Source organism: Erpetoichthys calabaricus, chromosome 3 (assembly GCF_900747795.2).
Source record: "Erpetoichthys calabaricus chromosome 3, fErpCal1.3, whole genome shotgun sequence".
Taxonomy (NCBI): Eukaryota; Metazoa; Chordata; class Cladistia; order Polypteriformes; family Polypteridae; genus Erpetoichthys; species Erpetoichthys calabaricus.
This window is the reverse complement of record NC_041396.2, coordinates 15,420,865-15,435,116: the sequence shown is the minus strand read 5'-3', so window position 1 is coordinate 15,435,116 and position 14,252 is coordinate 15,420,865. Positions and strand designations below refer to the sequence as shown.

The following is a 14,252-nucleotide window of genomic DNA, read 5'->3' as shown; positions in this document are numbered from 1 at the left end:
CCAAAACACAGTTGGAAATCTACAAAGGCATTCATGCAGAGGAAGAAGTACAATGTTCTGGAATGGCCGTCACAGTCCACTGACTTGAATATCATCGAAAATCTATGGGATGATTTGAAGCAGGCTGTCCATGCTCGGCAGCCATCAAATTTAAATGAACTGGAGAGATTTTGTATGAAGAATGGTCAACAATACCATTCCAGAATCAAGGCTATTGGAGGACAGCGTCTAGAGGCTGTTAGATTTACAAAAGGAGGCTCAACTAAGTATTGATGTCATATCTCTGTTGGGGTGCCCACATTTATGCACCTGTCTAATTTTGTTATGATGCATATTGCTAATCCAATAAACTTGATGTCACTGCTGAAATCCTACTGTTTCCATAAGGCATGTCAGATATTAAAAGGAAGTTGCTACTTTGAAAGCTCAGCCAATGAGAAACAAAAATCCAAAGAATTAAGAGGGATTCCCAAACTTTTTCATATGACTGTATATATTTATAAAGTGCTTAACTTTTGAACAGAATTTAGCATTGCAAATGCATGTATAGCATGTTTGTAATGAAATAACTTTAACTTGAAAAATACCAAACTTATCCTTTAATATCAGATTGTTTAGTGCAGATTTATGATGCTGTGCTGCCCTCTTGTGGAAATACACACTTAATGCAGTGCACTGTGCTTCAATGAGGATATAAAACCTTAGAAATAAACTGTAGACGGCAACGATTTTTTTTCTGACCTCTTCAGAAATAGTCTTTGATTATGGCATCACTCATTGAGCTGGCAACTTGATTCTGATATGGGCCAAAATAAGTAAGGTTTAGATTAAGAAGGACTGACTGTTGTAAAGTCAGGTCAGGTTGGGGAGCATGCACTGGTACAGCATGTTGCTGCACCCACCATATGATGAAAGACCTTAGGATCCCGGTTGGCATCCCCCCAGGCAGTTCCACCCTCCAGAAATGACTGTCTATCAGCCGCAACCAGATGTTGCATGAGCATCCCCTTGGCCTCAGCAGTGAGGATCCTGTGAGCCATATCACCTTTGGGGAATCGCGCCACATGGCCGTAGTACCAAAACTGACACACAATGCAGGTAATGTGCCTCATTCTGGCAACTGCTTATTCAACCCAAAGTCAAACCAGCGGTAACCAAGGATTCTCCGAAGAGACACACATGAAGGAGTCCAGTCTTCGTCTCAGGTCGCTGGATAGCGTCCATGTCTCGCAACCATATAGCAAGACTGGGAGCAGCAGAACTCTAAAGACCTGGACCTTCGTCCTTTTGCTTAGATATCAGGAGTGCCACACCCCCCTTTTCAGCGACCTCATCACCTCCCATGCTCTCTCAATCCGTCTACTGACTTCATAGGAAGAGTCACCAGAGATATGAATGTCACTGCTGAGGTAAGAAAACCTCTCATTGAGGTCGACACTCTCTCCACAGACAGACACACTGCTGATGGCCGTGCCCAAGAGGTCATTAAAGGCCTCTTCAAATTGTGGCACAGGTGTGAACGCTTCTCCCTCTAAGGAATCAATGAGGCACCTGACTGACACTTGCCTTTAAAATCGGCCAGGCCATCCTCGGAGCATAACGTGTTTGAGCAACAACCCACACCCAAATAGAGCCTGCACTTTATGGGGGTAATTATTTAAAATCGGCAAATTTCCGCATTTAAATTTAAATCAACACAATAACGTGTGTAGAAACTGAAGGAGTCTGAATATTTTCTGAATCCACAATGCACTCCAACTGTTCACAGTGCAAAATGTGCAACCTGGGATGGATTGTGGTGTGATTTGTGACCAAACATTTGGCATAGACGGCAGGATCTGTACTTCAGCCAGCTCAAATGGCTGTTTTGCATAGAAAGCAGGGGACTGAGTGAGAGAGGAAGCTTAGCTAACACCCGCAGGACGTACTCTACTGGCAGTAACTTACGGGTGGTCTCTCTGGGGCCGATAATGGTAGTTCTTCTGTTAGCTTGTAGAGACTTCCCATGAAGAGTCAAAGTTGGAATTACTGCCAAAGGAGCTTCTCCAAAGTAGTGAATTAAGAGTCTGAGTAGGCACTATATAACAGATAGACAGATGATAGATAGACATGAAAGGCACTATATAATAGATATGAAGCGCACTATATAATAGATAGAAATGAAAGGCACTACATAATTAATAAATATATATGAAAGGCACTATATATAATAGATGTGAAAGGCACTATATAATAGAGTACTCCTAAGAAGGAAGGATTTCTGTTTTTTATTTTTAATAAACTCTAAAACCTTTCTGAAAATATGCTTTCACTTTATCATTATGGGTTATTAAGTGTAGCTTGATGGACAAAAATGGCAAATGTCTACATTTCAAATGACATCTACAATATGACAAAATGTGCAGGAAGTGAAGGGGACTTTCTGAATCCACTGTTTGGATCCCACCCATCCTTTACATCAGACACGTGGAGCTCAAAAGATAAAGACGGACTCACGGCAGCACAACAAAGTGACTCGCGCAGACTCCCGGGTTGTTTGTGTTCCTTATTTATTTCATACAATAAAATATATTAATTGTGTTCAAATTTTACATTGGTATTCACATTCGCAATAAACCCTCGGCCTCAACCCGTGGTCTCTTATGAGGATACGGTGAATGCCACAGAGCAATAAAAAAAAAAAAATAAACATATCCATTAAAAAATAGAAATCATGAACTAAATGTGGCACCCCTTTCTGTTTTGTTTCTCCGGGTGGGAGGCCACCCAGCGTCATCCCAAAATTAAAAACACAGACAGATTAAAGTGTACAATCTTTCCATTAAGGCCGTCAGTGTGGCAAGTCTAAATTATTAAATGGTGCCAAAGACAAGATCATAAAATACTCCAAAACACTTTTGAAGGCAGAGAAGGACCCAGCAGCCGGCCTGGCACAGCAGAGAGGGGACCCGCCGGCCTCCGGTCTCCCGGGATCGTTACTTCACCAGCCTCTTTGCCACGTCCAGGTATGCCAGCTCAATCTCCTTGTCTGCCGCACACGTGTTGGTGAACTCGTCTCGCGCATACGCGCTTTTCAGGTAGCGCCAAATGCCCGTCAGCTCTGTCGGGATCTCGTAGTTACGGTACTTTTTTGCAACAATCTATGGAAACAAAATGAAAATAGCCATTAGAACCCGTTGTAGGAAAGAAATTAGTACCACATTGACGCAAGCACTGTCATGGAGTCAACCAGGAGAAATCAGCATTGGATCCCTTATGCACTTTGTCTGTCACGTACTTACTGGGGTATCCGGTGCAGGGATACCCCAGTAAGTACGTGACTACTACACCCCTAAATCAGATAGATAGATAGATAGATACTTTATTAATCCTAAGGGGAAATTCACATACTCCAGCAGCAGCATACTGATAAAAAAAACCAATATTAAAATAAAGATTGATAATAATGCAGGTAAAAACAGACAATAACTTTTTATAATGTTAACGTTTACCCCCCCCCGGGTGGAACCGAAAATACGCATAGTTTGGGGGAGGAACGATCTCCTCAGTCTGTCAGTGGAGCAGGACGGTGACAGCAGTCTGTTGCTGAAGCTGCTCCTCTGTCTGGAGATGATCCTGTTCAGTGGATGCAGTGGATTCTTCATGATTGACAGGAGTCTGCTCAGCGCCCGTTGCTCTGCCACGGATGTCAGACTGTCCAGCTCCGTGCCTACAATAGAGACTGCCTTCCTCACCAGTTTGTCCAGGCGTGAGGCGTCTTTCTTCTTAATGCTGCCTCCCCAGCACACCACCGCGTAGAAGAGGGCACTCGCCACAATTGTCTGATAGAACATCTGCAGCATCTTATTTCAGATGTTGAAGGACGCTAGTCTTCTAAGGAAGTATAGTCGGCTCTGTCTTTTCTTACACAGAGCATCAGTATTGGCAGTCCAGTCTAATTTATCATCCAGCTGCACTCCCAGGTATTTATAGGTCTGCACCATCTGCACACAGTCACCTCTGATGATCACGGGGTTCATGAGGGGTCTGGTCCTCCTAAAATCCACCACCAGCTCCTTGGTTTTGCTGGTGTTCAGTTGTAGGTGGTTTGAGTCGCACCATTTAACAAAGTTATTGATGATGTTCCTATACTCCTTCTCCTGCCCATTCCTGATGCAGCCCATGATAGCAGTGTCATCAGCGAACTTTTGCACGTGGCAGGACTCCGAGTTGTATTGGAAGTCCGATGTATATAGGCTGAACAGGACCAGAGAAAGTACAGTCCCCTGTGGCGCTCCTCTGCTGCTGACTATAAATGTCAGACCTGCAGTTCTCAAGACGCACATACTGAGGTATGTCTTTAAGATAGTCCACGATCCATGCCACCAGGTATGAATCTACTCCCATCTCTGTCAGCTTGTTCCTAAGGAGCAGAGGTTGGATGGTGTTGAAGGCGCTAGAGAAGTCTAGAGACATAATTCTTACAGCACCACTGCCTCTGTCCAAGTGAGAGAGGGATCGGTGTAGCATATAGATGATGACATCCTCCACTCCAACCTTCTCCTGATATGCAAACTGCAGAGGGTCGAGGGCGTGTTGAACCTGTGGCCTCAGGTGGTGAAGCAGCAGCCTCTCCACGGTCTTCATGTGAAATTATGCGAAATTATCTACAGATAAGTGCTGTAGCGTGCAGCTGAGACGTCTCCATGCTGGAAGCCAGAGGATTACCTCCCCTGGGATGCTAGATGGCAGCCCTCCTGGGTTGTAACGGTACCTCGGACTCTCCCGCAGGGCTTCATGGGAGTTGGAGTTTGGTGTAGCCCTGCGGGTGCTGCAAGGGGGTGCTGTAGCAGGATCCACTAAGTCTGTTTGGGCAATTCTTCCACCACACCTGGAAGTGCTGCAGGAAACTACATCATCAAGCACCTGGAGCACTTCTGGGGGCGTTACAAAAGGGGCCAGCAGACACTACTAGAGGAGGCAGAAGTCGGGAGGAGGAAGACGAAGCTTGATCGGAGGAGTGGAGGAGAAGAGAAAGAGAGGAAGAGAAGAGTATTCTGTTTGTGAGACTGTGCTGAACTTGTGGGAAACGCGGGAAGGCGTTTCCCACGAGGTAAAAGAAAAATAAAAAACACGTGTGTGCCTTGAACTTGTGTCCCACGCTTGTCTGTGTCGGGTTCAGGTGGCGGTGCCAGTCTGGTGGTCCACAGTGCCCTATACACATCAGATGTTAAGTACAGTTTGTGTACGTGGAGGTGTGCCCTGTAGCGGATGGACCCCCCATTTAGGGTTGGTTTGTGAATTTGCATAAACCCTAACCCTAACACCTAACCCTTAAACTGAACCAAGGTTTTGCAAATTTATTAAAAATAAAAAAAAAAAAACACTAAAATATCCCACTGGCCCTTTGCTCTGACACGTGAAATTTGGCTCAGGTTCATCTCATTCTGTTGATCATCATTGAGATAAGGGGGTGAATGAGGGGGCTCCAAATGCTCACTGACACAATTCTGGCAGCACTTCCAGGTGTGGTGGAAGTGTTGCAATTAAGGGATCAGGAGCTCTCCAGGCACCCCCTAGTGGTGGCCATGGGCCCCAACTGGGTTGAGTTTCCATGCTCCAAACCCATAGTACCACCGCGCTCCAGGGGGTTGCCTTCTACCACTTCAGGGGAGGCAATGCTCTGGTAACGTGTCCCGACCGTATGCCACAAGATGTTTCCACAGCTTCTTTGGAGTCCACCTGTGGTCAATTCAACTGACTGGATTTGATTAAGAAAGGCGCACAACTGCCTGTTTCACAGCTGAATAAAAACCAAGCCAGGAGTTTGAAGGAATTAGCTGTTGAACTTTGAGACGGGACTGAGTCGAGGCACAAATCTCACGATGGTGACAAAAAGTGCCTGCAGCACTGAAAGTTTCAGAGAGCACAGTGGCCTCCGTAATTCAGAAGTCTGCAACAACCACCACTCTTTCTAGAGCGGGCTGCCCATCCAAACTGAGCAATCAATGGAGAAGGACCATGGTAAGAGAGGCGACCAAAAACCCAATGACCACTTGGTCTGAGCTCCAGAGAACGTGCGTGGAAATGAGAAAAACTTCCAAAAAGATAACCATCACTGCAATACTCCATTGATCTAAGGTTTATGATAGAGTGAAGCATGGTGGTGGCAGCATCATGTTGTGGGGTTGAGGGTGGGAGACGAATCAGGGCTGAAGGAAAAGCTGAACCAAGCTCAATACGGAGATATCCTTAAAGAGAACCTGCTGCAGAGAGCTCTGGATTGGACTGACTGGTCACCCTTTAACAGCACAGTGACACGCGGCAAAATTCAAAGACAACACGGGAGTGGCCTGAGGACGACTCTGGGAATCTCCTTGAGTTGGTCAGCCAGAGACGAGACTTAGCCTAATTAAACATCTCTGGAGAGGACTGAAAATACTGTAGCTATCCACTGATAGTCTCCACTCAAACTGACAGAGCTGAAGAGATAGATAGATAGATAGATAGATAGATAGATAGATAGATAGATAGATAGATAGATAGATAGATAGATAGATAGATAGATAGATAGATAGATAGATAGATAGATACTTTATTACAGTAATCCCAAGGGGAAATTCACATACTCCAGCAGCATCTTACTGATACAAAAAACAATATTAAATTAAAGTACTGAAAGAGGATTTAAAGATATTAAAGAGGATCTGCAGAGAAGAAACTCCACAAATCCAGGTGGGTGAAGCTTGTCACGTCAGACCTAGGAAGACTCCAGAATACTTGTGGCAATGGAATTTTTGCTTTATTTTTAAAACAATTCTAAAAATTCCAGAAATTTTTGGTTTGACACCCTAGGGTATTTATTATATATAGATAGATGGATGTGAAAGGCACTATATAATAAATAGATAGATGTGAAAGGTACTATATAATAGATAGATAGATGTGAAAGGTACTATATAACAGATAGATAGATAGATGTGAAAGGCACTCTATAATAGATAGATAGATAGATAGATGTGAAAGGTACTTTATAATAGATACTGTATATAGATAGATGAGCAAGGCACTATATAATCAATAGACTGATAGATGTGAAAGGTAATATATAATAGATAGATGTGAAAAGCACAATATAATAGGCAGATATGCAAGGCACTATATGATAGATATGAAAGGCACTATATAATAGATAGATAGATAGATGTGAAAGGCACTATATAATAGATAGATGTGAAAGGCACTATATAATAGATACTGTAGATAGATAGATGTGCAAGGCACTATATGATAGATATGAAAGACACTATATGATAGATAGATAGATAGATAGATAGATATGCAAGGCACTATATAACAAATAGAATTTTTTTCCTTCCAAGAGGAAAGTAAAACTTTGTAGAAGATGAGAAAAAAAAATTAAAAATTTGAAAAAGAGAAGCGGTCTGATTAGTTTCTGAATCCACTGTAATTACAGAATGATGATTAGATTTTCATATTTAAATTTTTTAATAATGTACAAAGCTGTACATTTATTTAAATTATTGTATTAATATTATAAAACAGAAAAGCTTAAAACCCTTTATCTATTATTTATGTTCTGTCTTGAAAAGTTATTTTTTGATATGCAGAATTATTACGTGAATATGGAAACAAGGGTGTGAACCCAAGAAGGCAGTGTAGCCCCCTGCTGGCTGGAGTACTGCATTGTAACGCTGCTAGTTCAGTTCCAACTTCTGACACCAACTACTTGCCTTCCACATTTCCAAAATCTGAAAATGACGTCAAATTAATTAGTGATTCCACTGTGTGAAGGTGAATGTGGGTGTGAATAGGTACAGGTATTATGTCTCATTGAAAAGATGCAAAATTTTTATTGGAAGGGACCTGAAGAGGAGACATATCCAAAATTTGTTTCTGGAATATCAACTTTTTCTTTTCTTTAAGGTAAAACAACAAACAGAAATCGCAGACAAAAAGTCACTGCCAAAGACCAGTACACTGAAGAATTGCTCACGTTAGCTCTCAGGGTTTAATCCAATCTCGTGTGACTAGGGGGTGCTTTGTGCCAACCTTGAAACTGTCATATTGATGACATCACATGGTGTGCACTCCCAGTGACTTTTGGGTAACAAACCTCTAGCAAACAGTAAGAAAAAAAAACATGGGCCACAAAACAGACATGCCCCTAAAAAGTAACAATGGCACCACATTTAAAATTCTTAAATGCACTTCTATTCATTTTTTAAGCAACAGAATTGAATTCTACATGTAACCAAATCCCCACAAAGTGAGGAAAGATGCAAGAGAAGGACAGAAAGAATTGAAAATAAATTCAGCTCAGAACTCGTGGGACCTCGTGATGGACTTGCATCCTATCCAGGCTTGTGTCCAGTGCTGCCAGGATAGGCTGTGGACTCCCTCAAAGGTTTGAGAAGATTATGTTATGAGTCAGACAGGCTTCATGGGATAGGAGGATGGGAGAAACACACAACCCCCCCCGGAGTCAAACGGTGAGTCTCAAATTTGGGGGACACCTAGTGGAGACTAAAGGGAATGGCAACGAACAGGGAAACCAGCAATCATCTCTACAACAAGAGTCGAGTGAGACACGCAGCTTGTAGGCTCTTAAAAACGTCTGGAAGGGACATTGGAAGACTTCAGCGATTAGCGACGCAAAGTCAGAAGTACTTGATGGTTTTCTGTAATTTGACGTTTTTACAATGCAGACTATGGCAGCTCACCTTTACGATGTGAAGCTTTGGCAGGAGGTTGCAGTCGGCGAGTGTCAGCTCATCCCCGTCCAGAAACCTGCGTTTTGACACGGTCACATTTTCAACACTGTCAGAGTCCACCTCGTCAGGCTGGGGAGTGTTCAGGTAGGTGTCCAACTTCTTCAAGGCCTTTGTCAGGGTGTTTTCCAGGCCTGGGGGCACATGAGAGGAAATACAGATATAGAGATTTAATTCTAGCCCTCTCCTTATGAAACCGTATCAGTCTTGTCTTTTATATAGCACCTTGTGATGGTTGTCTCCATAAAAGGTACCACATTAACTTGAGACTAGACATATGGATAAAGGAAAAAAACAGTGTATAAAATAAATAGCTGTGAAAAGTGCTCTACAATAAGGTAAACAGAAATGAAAGGTGCTTTATCTATCTATCTATCTATCTATCTATCTATCTATCTATCTATCTATCTATCTATCTATCTATCTATCTATCTATCTATCTATCTATCTATCTATCATATAGTGCCTTTTACATCTATTTATCTATCTATCATATAGTGCCTTCACATCTATCTATCTATCTATCTATCTATCTATCTATCTATCTATCTATCTATCTATCTATCTATCTATCTATCTATCTATCATATAGTGCCTTTCACTCTATCTATATATCTATCTATCTATCTATCTATCTATTATAGAGTGCCTTTCAATAATCTATCTATCTATCTATCTATCTATCTATCTATCTATCTATCTATCTATCTATCTATCTATCTATCTATCTATCTATCATATAGTGCCTTTCACATCTATTTATCTATCTATCATATAGTGCCTTCACATCTATCTATCTATCTATCTATCTATCTATCTATCTATCTATCTATCTATCTATCTATCTATCTATCTATCTATCTATCTATCTATCTATCATATAGTGCCTTTCACTCTATCTATCTATCTATCTATCTATCTATCTATCTATCTATCTATCTATCTATCTATCTATCTATCTATCATATAGTGCCTTTCACTCTATCTATATATCTATCTATCTATCTATCATATAGTGCCTTTCACATCTATTTATCTATCTATCATATAGTGCCTTCACATCTATCTATCATATAGTGCCTTTCACTCTATCTATCTATCTATCTATCTATCTATCTATCTATCTATCTATCTATCTATCTATCTATCTATCATATAGTGCCTTTCACTCTATCTATCTATCTATCTATCTATCTATCTATCTATCTATCTATCTATCTATCTATCTATCTATCTATCTATCATATAGTGCCTTTCACATGTATTTATCTATCTATCATATAGTGCCTTCACATCTATCTATCTATCTATCTATCTATCTATCTATCTATCTATCTATCTATCTATCTATCTATCTATCTATCTATCTATCTATCTATCTATCTATCTATCTATATATATAGGATGTTAGCCGACTTGCTGACCAACCACAAGCGTTACCTGGTAGGTAACCACCCATACAATCAGATTGTGATTCGGACTACGAATGCCGTGAATGTAATTACCCCGATCTACATGCTGTCAAACGAACGAACCACACGCCGTGGCGCGACGTTAGGGGCATCGCCTCTAGCGCTGACGTCCAAGGTTCGATTCCTGAGAGGGAGCGCAGTGAGTGTGTATGCCTGATGAGCCCAGAATTAGGGCGAAACACGTGTCGCGTACTCTTTGCATTATTTGACAGTAAACTATTTTCAACCATTCTATGATCTGCTTCTCACAACTGAAAGATGGCACCGTGGCGGATGTTAGCCGACTTGCTGATCAACCACAAGCGTTACCTGGTAGTTAACCACCCATACAATCAGATTGTGATTCAGACTACGAATGCAGTGAATATATATATATATATATATATATATATATATATATATACTAGCAAAATACCCGCGCTTTGCAGCAGCGAAGTAGTCTTTAATACCAACATAGCTGAGGTTTTCAATATTTTTTGAAAGGCACTGTAAGCTACTTTGTATTTTTTAAATTAATTTAGGCTTGATTTATAGGTAATGTTTGTGCAAGATTTATGTACATTTACATTTTTCAACATGTATTTGTTGTGTTTATTTTTTAAGATTCAGCAGCCACATCAATAATAACAACAATAATCATTCAGCTGGAGTAGCACAGTAGACACAAATGCAGACAAATAAAATTGAACAATCAACACAACAATATTATTGCAACACTTTGACTGCATTGCTAAAAAACAATTTAATTCAAAGTCAAAATATAGGTATTTTCGACATGTGTTTACATTAAAACTTACGTCCAAATTTAGTAAATATTATCTTTTCACTACCATTTATGAATTAATTGAATACAATCTTCATGCTCATCCTGGTTCACTAAAAAGTTCTCATTTGAAAAATTCTCTGACTTTCTGTATTGAGTGAATGGTGATATTGTGATCTTAGTAAACAGACACAGTAAACAATCATGGATCAATGATTAAAGATTAAGATTATATTTTAATTGCTTCAAATTTTGTTAACATATTGGGCTAGTATGGTTATTTTCATGGATGGTGAGCCAGCTCCAGTGAAGACAGTTGCCTCAATGGGGTTCTTGTGCAGAGATTTGATCTGAAGCCTGGTGCCGCTACAAACTTTTGATGGCTATAAGTTTCGTAGTAACATCATTGGAGCGCCGACCTTCAAAAGTAGAGTATGCGGAGGCATGGCCGGAAGATTAAGAGTGTGAAAAAACTAAATGAAAAGGCAGGAGTCACCAGCAGGAAGACGTGAAGCAAGGTGAACAATAAGAGGCTTGAAGCGGTGGAGTAAAGAAGAAGGGAACGGTGAGCACGACGAACAGCTGAAGAAAGTAAAGAAGCGAGTGAGGAGGCATATTAGCGCGGGATATCGTTAATGTATATAGGCAGGGAGCCAACCGTGTGGTAGGTGTGCGGAAAAAGGAAGGGGGACTGGGGGGGCCGTTTGTGCGTCTCTGCCGTTGAATAAATTGTCTGTTAATGGAAATAAGGAATGAAACCAACAAAAGGAGAGGTCAAGTTCTGAAAGTTCCTTACAGCATAATGGTGAGAACTGCCAAAAAGAAGATGTTATTTTCGAAAGTTCGTTATGGGGTACAGTGCAAAATGAAACATACTGAATGTTTGTAGGTACAGTGTAAAGGATAAGCGTGGGAAATTTGGGCTTGCTACGTATATTGGAAGTCACAGAAATAGTGAGGAGGGGTTTCCCCTATCTATATATACAGTTTAAGGGGTACACCCGTTCCCCCCTCCTTGGGTGTTGTAATAGGACATGAAACAATCCTAACTTTTGTAAGTACACTGCAAGGAATGAGCACATGAAATTTCAGCTTCCCACCTGTATGGAAAGTGGAAGAATTAGTGAAGAGTCAGTGAGGGCTTTGCCTTTTATATATATAGATTTATATGAACACACGAATGTACAATAATAATATTTACAAAAACCCTCCCTTGCCCCTAAACAATAAATAAATAAACACGGAGCACAAACACAGATTAATGATAAACGGCAGTTGAAATGTGTGTGATAAATGAGTCCAAAGCTAATAAAAGTCCGGGCGATAACTGAATATTGGCTGAAGTGATATTTTTCTTCTACCCGAAAATACAAACAACCTCCCCGTGTAAGTCCTCGGCAATGGCTGATAAGAATCCAAACCCCGGGGTTTCTCTGCACTGGTTGTTGTGATGATGCACACTAGGACAAATAACGCTGTCTATAAATTTTCTTCTTAACGAAATGCAAAAAGGAAAATCTTATCCCGAAAGGCATCATGATAAGGAATCCAATCATACACACCTACAATATTCTGTTTGCAGAGCAACTTTGTTCTAGGACATCTGCAAGGATAAGAAACCACTTAAGATATCTCACTTAAAGTTTTTCCAATGTTGTTTCTTGTCCTAGTGTGTATATAAACACAGGGAACTCCACTTTCTGTATTACATCTCACCTGCAGAAGGGGCCTGAGTCACCTCGAAAGCCTGCATATTGTAATCTCTTTAGTTAGCCAATAAAAGGGATCATTTTACCGGACTTTTCACTACATTCATAATGGCTAACATGGTACAACACCCTAGTACTACAAGATAGGTAAACATTTATGTCCTGTAGATAGCCATCAACAATAACCTGCACCAGAATTTTCCAGGAAAATCGCCTTTTCTTTAAAACACTGATTTATAGCCCATTACAATAAGCAATGCACAGAAATGTCAATTTCTTTAATACAGTGGAACCTCGGTTTGCGAGTAACTTGGTTTACGAGTGTTTTGCAAGACAAGCAAAAATTTAATATAAATTTTGACTTGATAAACGAGCGAGGTCTTGCAGTACGAGTAGTTTGTCTGCTGAGCGTCATGTGATCACAACTGAGCTGATGGTTCTTCTCTCTCTCGCTGCGGGATTGTGGGTAATCGTCTCCTATTCACCGTCTGAGTCGGTGTGCCTCACTCATATGGTCAACATCCGTACGAGCGTATACTAATTACTACAGCATAGTGACTGTGTGTGTGCGCGCGCGGTTATGTGTGTGCTGTGACATGCAAGTCCCTGTCTTGCACACTAAAACACAAAGCTGAGTCTCAGTACTTTAGCAACACCAGCTTTATTCAGCTTGAAACAGCAACAGCGTGGTTATTTATACACAGACACAGCGGTCAGGCAGGAACCTGCGCATTTGTAATGTTCCTTGTTCCTTGTATCATACATCGACAGCAGGCACTTATAGCATGTCCGCGATCTTTTCGGATTCACTTTTATGGTGAACTGCTACAGCGCTGGGAGACTGCGATTGCTTTGGGATGCTCTTCCGCGTGTCGTCCCATTGGGTGGAATCCCACAAGAGTTTAGAAACTCACTTACACCAGCCATGATTCTTTTCAAAGGTAAAGTGCAGGTTAATTTGTTTTATGTATTTTTACTTTATATTTTGTATTAATCATTTTTACATGAATAGTTTTGGGTTGTGGAACGAATCATCTGAGTTTCCATTATTTCTTATGGGGAAATTCAGTTTGATATACGAGTGCTTTGGACTGCGAGCACGTTTCTAGAACAAATTATGCTCGCAAACCGAGGTTCCACCGTACGCTGAATCCTAGCCCATTACATTATACAGTCATATGAAAAAGTTTGGGAACCCCTCTTAATTCGTTGGATTTTTGTTTGTCATTGGCTAAGCTTTCAAAGTAGCAACTTCCTTTTAATATACGACATGCCTTATAGAAACAGTAGTATTTCAGCAGTGACGTTAAGTTTATTGGATTCACAGAAAATATGCAATATGCATCATAAAAAAATCAGACAGGTGCATAAATGTGGGCACCCCAACAGAGATATGACATCAATACTTAGTTGAGCCTCCTTTTGTAAATCTAACAGCCTCTAGACGCTGTCCTCCTATAGCCTCTGATGAGTGTCTGGATTCTGGATGGAGGTATTTCTGACCATTCTTCATACAAAATCTCTCCAGTTCAGTTAA

At 40.8% G+C, this 14,252-nt stretch overlaps 1 protein-coding gene across 4 annotated transcripts in view; it reads right to left on the bottom strand.

The window, feature by feature from the left end:
- Positions 1-2,532: 2,532 nt before the first annotated feature.
- clic5a (chloride intracellular channel 5a) overlaps positions 2,533-14,252 on the bottom strand; it is a 1,193,419-nt gene continuing 1,181,699 nt past the window's right edge. For all 4 annotated transcript variants that reach the window (XM_051924446.1, XM_051924447.1, XM_028796400.2 and 1 more), the window contains 2 exons: positions 8,724-8,905; positions 2,533-3,140 (listed from right to left, as the gene is read on the bottom strand). In XM_051924446.1, the coding sequence (XP_051780406.1) occupies positions 2,976-3,140; positions 8,724-8,905 (347 nt within the window). In that variant the 3' untranslated portion in view covers positions 2,533-2,975. The remainder of the gene's footprint in view (positions 3,141-8,723; positions 8,906-14,252) is intronic.